The sequence below is a fragment of the Haliotis rubra genome, unplaced genomic scaffold (assembly GCF_003918875.1).
Source record: "Haliotis rubra isolate DU_JTF1 unplaced genomic scaffold, ASM391887v1 Scf233, whole genome shotgun sequence".
NCBI classification, from domain to species: Eukaryota; Metazoa; Mollusca; class Gastropoda; order Lepetellida; family Haliotidae; genus Haliotis; species Haliotis rubra.
In genome coordinates this window covers 765,807-777,685 of record NW_025766370.1, presented here as the reverse complement: position 1 = coordinate 777,685, position 11,879 = coordinate 765,807, and the positions used below count along the sequence as shown (strand labels likewise).

The 11,879-nt window shown below is 39.7% G+C and overlaps 1 protein-coding gene across 1 annotated transcript; it reads left to right on the top strand.

The window, feature by feature from the left end:
- Window positions 1-365: 365 nt before the first annotated feature.
- Window positions 366-9,948, top strand: LOC124278197 (EKC/KEOPS complex subunit LAGE3-like). Its single transcript, XM_046713927.1, is given in 4 exon segments — window positions 366-421; window positions 3,609-3,627; window positions 3,629-3,738; window positions 9,603-9,948. Coding segments are annotated over 4 exon segments (294 nt in total). The 3' UTR covers window positions 9,712-9,948.
- Window positions 9,949-11,879: the final 1,931 nt, after the last annotated feature.

The following is an 11,879-nucleotide window of genomic DNA, read 5'->3' as shown; positions in this document are numbered from 1 at the left end:
AATGACAACGTAGCCTCGGTAAAAAGGATGAACTAGATCAGTTTCATGTGAGTTAAAATTGAACAAAACAATATTTGTCAGTAAACCGGTACATGTAAACGTATCGCGATACGTAACTGTTACAATTTTTTCTATGCAAATATCCTCGTAGGAAATGACATAAAGCGGTTGAAACGTGAAATTCCTGCAATATAAGAAATGTCGTTTTCAATTTCAGCTGACACCTTATGTTTAAAATATACACGGAGATATGTTGGTTGGGAAATAGCATTCTAGAAGTACTTCCGGTTTACATCACTTCCTGATTGAGTTTCACATGGCAAAATGAAAACAAATCTGTAGTTCAGCGATAAACAATCGACGATATGGAAGGAAATCTCAGTGTGTATCTTTTTGACTTAGGAAGTAACATAGGAAAGAGGTACATCTATTGTCGCGCGAAAGTGTTGGTGTTTAGCAGATGCCATGCAGCTAAGCGTGACACGCTGACGGTTTGAGGGATCGACCGACCCACCCGCGAGACAGGGTCTTGAAGTTGAATCGACTTGCTCCTCTCGGCTCTTGGTCAAACTGGCGTTGTGCTCGGTCACACTGCACAGCCTTACATTGTTTAATTAATATTAGAGACTATACCCATTTTAAAAACATTAGTTAATGAACACGCCTCATGCATATTATTCCAAAGAAAACAGCGGCGTCTTTGATGGGTTGACAAGCTTCATTAAAACAACAACTCATGACTGCTCTGTTACAACTAAATGGCATGATACATGCTATATTAGAAGTGGTCATTCGTCAAAATGTACAAGAATGAAAACATCTATGCTGACATGACCAGCCTAACGAACTAGTGAACTATGTTGACATAACCAGCCTATTGAACTAGTGAACTGTTCAGTGTATCGTTATTGATGCGATAAAATGATCGTGTTAAATAAAAAAAAAATATAGTGTTTTGGTGTCCATATTTTTTTAATAATGTGGTTCCGTTTTCGCCAGAGAAAATTGGTTCCGTTTTCGCCAGAGTCGTTCCGTTTTCGCCAATTGGTTTTTGGTACCGTTTTGACGTGGTTCTGTTTTAGCCTGCACCCGTTCAGTCCGTTGCCTCTACTTTACTGGCACAGACTTTTTCGGATTTTAAGTACTTTCACATCAGTGTTGGGGAATCAACCCCCTTTGCTCACTGAACCAAGGCAAGGCTGGTGATTTAATCTGAGTAGTCAAATCTATAACTATGGGCACTATCATAATTAATTAGTGCTTGTCTACCTTGTGATAAGCCCTCGAGTGTCTACCTAAGTTATGCCCTAAGCCCAGTGATAGAAACTAACATTTTCAGTCCAATGAATCTTTGTGGTGATAACATGCAGCAATATCCTAAACATTATATCAGTAGTTGTAGTCTCCTATCAGCTTGTGAGTTTGGCAAGGATTAGTGCCAATTTCTGTCACTGTTAACCCATGTTCAACTTACCCTATTGGTCTAAGAGGCATGTTAGGTCACAGAAACTGCTTTCTTTGATACAAGGTTTGCAAATGGAATTAATTATGTATTCACTCTGAACAACAAACCAAAATCATTAACACTGAATCGTTATGATCACGAGCTTAATCAAGTTGTTCATGTCATCAGTGATGTAAAAACCTTGGGCTTTCAGTGGGGTATGCACATTGGAGCTCACCTGAAATGATTCAAAATGGCACAGAGCATGCTGACAAAAGTTGGATCTGTGAAGATCCGGGTTAGAATTAGTCTTCAGTCACCCATGCTTGTCGTAAAAGGTGACAAATGGGATCGGGTGGTCAGGCTCGCTGACTTAGTTAAGAACATGTCATTGTATCCCAGTTGCATATATTGCATCCTCGATAATCTCCAGGGTATACGTTACGATCACTGTCCACTATTCCCTGGATGCATCCACGGCTTGGGGCGATGATTTTATTACCTCCCTTGGCTGGCTCCGCATTCTCACAATAGCCAATCAGCTAAGCCGCGTTACATCCGAGCTTGCCAGTGTCAACAAAGATTGCAGTTGCAGTTGCAAAGGTTTGTTCGCAGTGCCACTTGGAATTTTTGGGAAATAATAAAGACAAATTCACAGATCTGAAACTTTAAAAAGAATATATGAAAGAACTCCTTCTACTTCATTCAGAGTACCTCTGCATCAATTGTGTTGCCAAGTTTAAACGGTTAGATAATTTAAGACGCATCCAGGGTATAGTGGAGAGTGATCGTAACGTATACCCTGGAGATTATCGTGGATGCATATATTGATGCTTATGCTGTTGATTACTGGTTTGTCTGGTCCAGAATATTTACCAACCGCTGGAATATTGCTGAGTATGGTGTTAAACAACAAACAAGCAAGCAGACAAGAATTTCAGCCTTGTCTAGGCAAACTCGTCACCAATACTTTACATATTTTGAATTGATAAAATTAATCTTAGGGTAAATATTATATATTGTCAATTGTGTCTTTACCAGATTTACATGATTTTGTGTATTTAGTTGACTACTAATTTTTGGTCAAACTACTAATTATGGTCCTTGAAACTACTATTTGCAATGGGTGGTGGGGTAGCCAAATGGTTAAAGTGCCCGCTTGTCACGCTGAAGACCCGGGTTCCCCACATGGGCACAATGTGTGAAGCCCATTTCTCGTGTTCCCCGCCATGATATTGCTGGAATATTGCTAAAAGCGGCATAAAATCCTACTAACACACACACTATTTGCAAAACTTTAGTGTTGGCATCTCTGCTCACCATGATCATCACGATGTAGTTTTGTATTTTCTGAATGCCATGGGAACAATGGGGTAGCCTAGTAGCCACGCTGAGGACCCAGCTTCGATGATAAATGCAGTGTTAGAAACCTTTCAAAATTGCCCACTAGACGACAGAACCAGTAAGTGGACAATAATACGTGGTCCTGTCTGTACTTCACTGGTCCACTGGAGTGATTGTGAATGTAAAACTGGTTCCTGTTTTCCCATGTGCTTCAACTTGTGAGTATAACTCATTTTTTACTTTAAAGACAATTGTAATTATTTAGATGGGGGAAAAATTCACTGGCCACCAGAACCACTGCAAACTTATCATTTAATGGTCCTGATGAATTTTTACTAGGTTCGGACCTAGGTTCGATTTCCCCATGGGTAAAATGTGCAAAGCTCATCTCTTGTTTCACATGCCATGATATTGTTGGAATATTTCTATAAGCAGTGTAAAACTATATCCATTCACCTGGCATGGCATCTACACATACAGTTGAGTACCATTGAAGGAATAGTTATGTTCTGTGTGGATAGACTTTTGTACAAGTGAAATTTCTCAATGAAATTGGTATGGCCTTCAAGAAAGCTGACATCTGGCTCAAAAACCGATTTGTCCTTCATTTGATCGGGAGGTCAAAGTTCATGTGTTTACTGAGTGCTTCATATTAGGGTGATGTCAGATTTTAATGCGAAGTGGTATCATTTTGATGTGAAAGTTCCCATTCTAATTGGAATGTATAGTTGACAAAAACTGTTGCAGTTTGTTTTTACAGTGAGGAAAGATATTCAGATAGACTTTGAAAACTGTAACGTTTATCCTTGACAAATACAAGTGATCTGAAGGTGCCGTTCCCCGACACAGAGGCAAGCAGAGATAGCTCACACGACGCTCAGTGTGGATGAGGAACCTCGCCGGGGAGGAGTCAGACGAACACTCTCTCTGAAGGGGAACATCCTGAATGTGTAAGGCCGCTTTTATAATTGGATAATTTATTATCCTAACTTTAACTAACAGATATTATCCATCCCAATTTTATAAAGACATACTTTATGGATGAACAACTTCTTTATTCGGTAGATGCGACGTTTCGATACAGATTCTTGTATCGTTGTCAAGCAAGTATGAGTAAGGTAGATAACAGGTGACTATATATACAGTAAATAATTAACTAAAACAACAAGAACGTGAATAAAGAAGTTGTTTATCCATAAAGTTTTTCTGTATATCACTCTCCAACTTCTAAACAATGCCACTGAAAGAAGTCATCCCAATTTTGTTATGATATATATACCTAGGCTCTGTCCCAGAAAGCGATCATAGAGGTATGACTGTATTAAGTCGGTGTTATAGCATGGGTGGTTTAATCACCCATTTTGTGGAACAGGGCCATGGAGTCATGGACCTTTTTGCTTTATATTTCTATTTGCGGGCTTTTCATTTTAGGACCGCCTCCGTGGTGTAGTGGTTAGAGCGTCCGCCCGGAGAGCGGAAGGTAGCGGGTTCGATCCCCGACCGCGTCATACCAAAAGTCATTAAAATATGGTACTTGTTGGTCCCTGACTGGTGCTCGGCATTAATGGGTACAACAAGGACTGGTCGGCTCGGAGTCAGTATAATGTGTCTGAGTGGGGTATTCATGCTTCACTGCGGCATGGCATCTCAGTAGGCTAGCACTATAAAACCAGCTTAAGTCTGGGGCTAGTACAAGCAGCCGCACATCCACATCCACACGCATGTATCATATGAGCGAAATATTCTCAAGCACGACATTAAACCCAACTTCACCTCACCTCACCTCACCTCACCTCACCTCACCTCACCTCACCATTTTAGGTACATAAAGTGCTTAAAGTTTCTATATTTAAAAGCTGTGCATTAAACGTTCCATACAAAATTCAAATGACACATGAATCCTACTTGGTAAATAGTTATTGCAAGTTTTATTTGAGGATGTCATTATGCTGCTCTCCTGTTTTTCCATTCATCACGTTCATGAGCAGTTTGTAGTATCTGGAAACTCTACCATTTGTCTACAGTACATCTGATCACATACTAAACAGCTAACAGTTTTTGTCATGTTTGATTTTATAGTTGTAGCCTTTAAATGTTTTAATCCTTGAAAACTTAGGAGGTCAAACCAGGGATAATGAACATGTATTCAATTGATTTTATGATTGTGATTTTTACACTGGTATGTTGTTGTGGTGTTCCAGTTAATTGAAATAATTGAAGATTGGTCGCAGTGACCAAACGACCAAGCAGTCGATCACATTTTCTCATAATCGAACACAAACAATTTTGGAAATACTCGTTTAGTGTTTGAAACACTTGACGATGGAACATATCTTAGAAGTTGTCAGGGCTGAAAACGTGTTTAATTCTTATAAAACTCACTTCACTTACTGAAGAGTCATGACTGAATATTTTTTTAAGACTCCAGGTAATTTATGCTCATGATACAGTAGTCATCCCGGGAATCCTCGTATTTAAGCCCTGTCATTTGGGCTTAAATTGGAAATTACTTTTAGAATGATCTCACTACTGGACACGATAAGAACAGATTAACCGTGGTCTTGGGCATTTGCATGGATGGTCACATTCTCAAAGTTTGAATTTTAAAAGAGTTCTCTCAAATTATAATAGTTATGTTGAAAAGATGATTGAATTTGTTCACGGAATAAGATTCGTTCCATTAAAAGTTAATAAGAACAACGTTTTGTTGTATTTTACCTTCTCTCTTTAAGCCCAGGGCTTAATTTCATAAAAAATGTTTCTTAGATGAAATGGGTCAAATTCGAAATTAAGCCCAGGGCTTAAATACGAGGATTCACGGTAACTTTAAAGAAGCAATTTGCATCATTTTACATTGGATGTGAAATTTGCACAGTTTCTAAATGAAACTAAAAGCAACAGAAAACCACATGTTTTTTCTTTATCCATATCCGCATGAACAACATGAACAGGAAAACCTGAAAAATTACGCTAACCAATTTATTTTATACTTGCTTGTTGGTTGAGGAGCCAATCATCAATTGTGAGGTTTCAACCAATTCCCAACACTAGTCTGTTGAATCATTTCAAGGAAATGATAATAAGATATAGATTTTCTTTACCATCAATTTGATCAGTCAGTTTTATTTGTCTTATCAACCATTCAGTTTGCTTGAGACTGTAGTCAGTATTATTCCAGCTACAAGACTGTGGTCTGTAAATAATTGAGTCCTGTCCAAATAAACTAGTGGTTGATATTATGAGGAGTGTCCCATGTTGTCATATATACTCAACCCTCCAAAATGTTAAGGACCTCCCCAATTTTCAATATTAAAGTATTTAATAGTTCATATTATTATCCATATAATACTTAAATATTGATTATTGGGATGGTCCTTAACTTTTGTTGTTGAGTATATGATAAATGCAGTGTTAGAAACCTTTCAAAATTTCCCACTAGACGAGAGCACCTGTAAGCGGACAATAATTAGTGGTTCTGTTTGTACTTCACTGGTCCACTGGAGTGATTGTGAATGTAAAACTGGTTCCTGTTTCCCCATGTGCTTCAACTTGCGAGTATAACTCACTTTTTACTTTAAAGACAATTGTAATTATTTAGATGGGGGAAAAATTCACTGGCCACCAGAACCACTGCAAACTTATCATTTAATGGTCCTGATGAATTTTTGCTAGTCATGGACCACAGGACCAGTGTATATTTTGCACACTGCATATGATAACATACAATCATGCATACTACTGATCTTAACGCCCGATCCATTTACATCGTCTTGTTCATGACTTATCCTGTGTTAATAGCTGAAAGTTGCTGATGTAGTATAAAACCAATTTTATGGCAGGCATGCTACATGTAACTTGTAACTTGAGTTAGGCTAATTGTAACTTTTAACATGAATTACAAGGCTACTCTTTTTCATCTTGGTTAGGTTGCAGTGGGGTAGCCTACTGGTTAAAGCGTTGGCTCATCACACCGAAGACCCGGGTTCAATTCCCCACGTGGGTACAATGTGTGAAGCCCATTTCTGGTGTACCCCGCTGTGATATTGCTGGAATATTGTTAAAAGCGGCGTAAAACCAAACTCACTCACTCATCTTGGTTAACGATTTTCTTTGGTGAATAATAGCCATATCGGGAAATTAATTTGTGAAAAATGTTGAAAATACAGTTGACATTCATTGTCCGCCATCACAACAGGTGACAATATGTAGCAAAAGGTGACATATGTAGCAGAAGGTGACAATATGTGGCAAGAGGTGACAATATGTAGCAAGAGGTGACAATATGTAGCAAGAGGTGACAATATGTAGCAAGAGGTGACAATATGTAGCAAGAGGTGACAATATGTAGCAAGAGGTGACAATATGTAGCAAGAGGTGACAATATGTGGCAAGAGGTGACAATATGTAGCAAGAGGTGACAATATGTAGCAAGAGGTGACAATATGTAGCAAGAGGTGACAATATGTAGCAAGAGGTGACAATATGTAGCAAGAGGTGACAATATGTAGCAAGAGGTGACAATATGTAGCAAGAGGTGACAATATGTGGCAAAAGTGCTTCAAAAATTGATGATAATGTAAACTTTCTCACTTTGAAAATAACACCTTGTGTTTGTTCATTCATTTACCAGTAGAATCCTTAATGAAGCATACGACGTTATGGATGACTTCTTGTTTATTGACTGAGTGTAGATTCTTCCACTGTTATCAAGCTAGTGTAAGATACCAGTGTAGGAATCTACAATATGTCGCGCTATGCAATAAACAAGAAGCTGTCATCTATAAAGTCACATGCGCAGGCTACTGTTTTAATCCAGCTGTTGTTTGGGCGTCAGCTAACTATGTGGTCAGTTCCACACTGTGATGATGTTGCAGTTTTAAAAAACATATACATTCTATAAACATTGTGACCACATGACCAAATTGTATCACATTCAACCGGAGTCGGTCGCCTTTCCAACAGTATCTTCTATCACCAAAACTAAAACGTATATGCACTACATCTATGGGAGAATATGTCGGCATTCTACGTTTGGTACTTAATTCCTACGTAAATCGTACAATATGTCCCTCCTCTTCAACCTTCACTTTGATGTAGAAATCATATCCAAATAAATCACAAAGATAAATGCAATTCACAGTTTTGATTTCAGTTAAAATATGATTTTCTATGATATCATGCAATAAACAAGAAGCTTTCATCCGTAAAGTCACATGCTTCATAACAGACTCACTAACTTCTAGAATGCTGCTAGAACAATCAGTAGAATCTTAGTGGCATAGACAGAAAAATGACAGTGTTATATTATTAATTTAGGATTGGCTTGGATTGATCTTTTCTTCATCAAAGCTAGGCCTTCGGTGGAGTCTACTAATGCCTACAGTGAATAATGCCTACAGTGTTAAATAAACAACTTTACGCACCAGTGCTGCTGATTGCACCTGCCTTCAACCTTTCAATAAAGTGGCATGGTCCTATTTCAAAGTGCACTAATGCCTACAGTATATAGAAAACAGTAACTTTCTATGTTGAGAGACATTTTATTTGGTCATTCATATACATATGTACATTCATATACATATCTTTCACATTGTTGTCATATTTTTCTTAATTTTCTTAAACTTTATTCATATCTTTCACATAGTAGTTTGTTTTGAGATAAATAAATTTACATAGATAAACATAATCATTTATTTGGATTAAAATGTAATTAAAACTTAATTTGATTCATGATTATATATACATATATACATCTTTCACACAGTCAGCTACCACATTCATTAATAAAGTCATTGTGGTAACCAAAAGTAATTTACATGTATACACACAGTTTCACACATTCATCAACATAGTCATTTGGTTTTCAAGCTAGCTTGATCAAATATCCTGCAGCAGTCAAGAATTCCAGGGGTGTCTTGATACCAGATGTCAGCTGGGCCTTCAGACGAGTGAGTCTCTGGTCAATTTCTGTGCACGCCCCTCTTGGGTGGGGGACAGGAAGCCATGAGCCATCTGCACCAGCTTATTTCTCTCCGCTTTCTCCAGCTTCTGCAGAACCTTCACAAGAGCGAAAATGTTCGGGTGGGCTCTCTGGACGGTCTTGTTGAGATGCGAATGCCAACCCTCGAGATGATTGTTCGTCCTTGGGCCGCTGGTGTCGTGGTGATTCCATAGTCCGGCTCGGAACCGTGCATGGTCGTCTACCTAGGTGCTGGTGATGTAGTCCTGGAACTCATCCTTCTGTCCAATGGCAGGGGCGTCGTCCATGACCTCTATCCAGGCATTTTGTACCATGGCCACTGGGAGGAGGGGGAGTGCTGCTGCTCGTCGGACCCATCTGTGGACCTCAGGATCCTGCTGGTAGGCTTCGCTGAAGCCGAGGTTCTGTACTTTCCTCCAGAGAGCCTGGCTGTAGTGGAAATAGCATCCACGGACGTCGCAGTTGGGGAAGACGGTCTCAACAGCGTTTCCTTCTCCCTTTAATAATCTCTCTATTAATTACTTTACTCTTCAATTTCCTTCTGTCGTGTGAGAACTAAATGCGTATGGAATTATCAAAACATAAGCTAGCTAACGATTTAATACTCTTGATCTTACTCTTTACTCTCCTTGCTAACCTCCCCTAATCCCTTTGTAGGCAATAGTGCACACTAAGTGGAACAATCTACTTGTGTGCAGGTAAGGTATAGCTGTCACTGCAAACGTTGTAGCTATTATTCCCTGTAGGCATTATTCACTGTAGGCATTAGTAGACCTAACCAGGCCTTCAGGTCCTGAACTTAACATATGTCACTGTTTACACATTTTCTTGCAGGATGTTCGAGGCACCAGAGGCAAGGAAACTGCGAGTCAGTGTCAACTCTTTCATGGATCATCTCATCCTGGTGACACAGACTCTTGACATGTTCGGACCTCCCAGCTGATGAAAGACAGTTTATGTACAGATTCACTCATCTCATCTCCTCCATAAAGATAACCTGTGATGCAGTTGACAAGGACATGACGTGCAGTATCATCACCACTGTATATATCACCTCCTGTCATGATACCCGTGAAGATCCGGGTTAGAATTGATCTTCCGTAACCCGCGCTTGTCGTAAGAGGCGACTAATGGGATCAGGAGGTCAGGCTCGCTGACGTGGTTGACACATGTCATCGGTTCCCAGTTGCGCAGATCGATGCTCATGCTGTTTGTTGATCACTGGATTGTCTGGTCCAGACTCGATTACTTACAGACCGCCACCATAAAGCTGGAATATTGCTGAGAGCGGGGTAAAACTAAACTCACTCACTCACTCCTGTGATGACGACCACATCGGTTCGTAATGTGGTTACAGAAAGTGTGATCGCCAGTGATGAAGCTAGGGAGTAAATTAACTAGAGGGTCATCTCGGGGACCAGAAGTCATGTTGTCGACATTTTATAAATTTAATTTGAAAACATGTTTTCATAACTAAATGAAAGTGAAAAGACAAATTGTGCTGGCATTATGGCAAAATAATCATGTACCTTTCTGAAAGATGCATTTTCAGGGAAGTGTGATGTGCTCAGTGATAAAGAAGAGCTAATGGTGTGGTGTTTTTTATGTTTGTTCATTCATCGGTAACTAATTGTCACTCTCAAAATATGGAATGTACCCAGAAATTAGAAGTATGCTGCGCTGATGACATTTAGATTGTATGCAGGTGAGAGTGGCTGGCAGTAGCGAGGAAACTCCAACACCAGCTCCCCTTTGGAAGGAACTCTTCTGGCTTACCCTGTCAGTGTCAGGTGTATTGTTTCTTTAGAGAACATGTTGTAGTGAAAATAGTATGTGAATGTAACCCTTCTCTCTCACAGAGCAGGAAGGTGGGGTAGCCTTGTGGTTAAAGCGGATGCTTGTCACACCGAAGACCCGGGGTTCTATTCCCCACATGGATACAGTGTGTGAAGCCCATTTCTGCTGTCCCCGCCGTGATATTGCAGGAATATTGATAAAATACTGAAACTCACTCACTCCCTTTATTAAGCACTTGTTAGGTTTTCACTCACTTTCACTGAGCACCCTACTCTAATAGCTAGTGGTGGTCCGATTAATTGAAATAATCGAAGATTGGTCACAGTGACTAAACGACCAAACAATCGATCATGTTTTCAAATAATCGAACACCAAAAACTTTGGAACACTTGTTTGCTTTCACAATACTTTTCACAAGGTTGGTTGTGTGTGTTACCGGTACATGTCATGAGCACTACCAGCTCGTTCCAAGTCTTGATTGAATTTATCTGAAAGAATCAAGGAAATTTATGTTCCTAACATACTAGTCATCCTTTGAAGATGTAAAATTTGCAAAGGCATTTTGTTCAATTTGCACAAAAACTCAAAAGAACTACATCTCTTTTTCTTTTTCGTGTGTGCATTACAGAATATAACCAGGAAAATTTGATATGTGACGCTAACCAATTGTTATCGATGTTTGATCGGTTGTAATGAATCAATCATCAATTATGAGATTTTAACCAATTGCCAACACTACTAATAGCAAACACCACTAACACCCACTCCTCTGATTGATAGAACCATCTATTTGATAGAACCCACCCTTTCTCTGTGGCAGCTATGTGTCGGGCATCCATTTGACTTAGGTCATCACTGTTTTGCAAACCTATTAATAAAACATTACCTCCAAGGTTTCTTGTTTAAAGATATTAAGGCAGCCTTGTGTTCATTGTTGAGTTTTAACCCACACTTAACTCTTATTGCAAACATGGGGTGCTGAGATCTGAACCAGGGGAGATTGGAATCCTCTGGAAGAGACACACATGGGGTGCTGAGATCTGAACCAGGGGAGATTGGAATCCTCTGGAAGAGACACACATGGGGTGCTGAATCCTCTGGAAGAGACACACATGGGGTGCTGAGATCTGAACCAGGGGAGACTGGAATCCTCTGGGAGAGACACACATGGGGTGCTGAGATCTGAACCAGGACAGACTGGAATCCTCTGGGAGAAACACACATGGGGTGCTGAGATCTGAACCAGGACAGACTGGAATCCTCTGGGAGAAACACACATGGGGTGCTGAGATCTGAACCAGGGAGAAGGGAGAA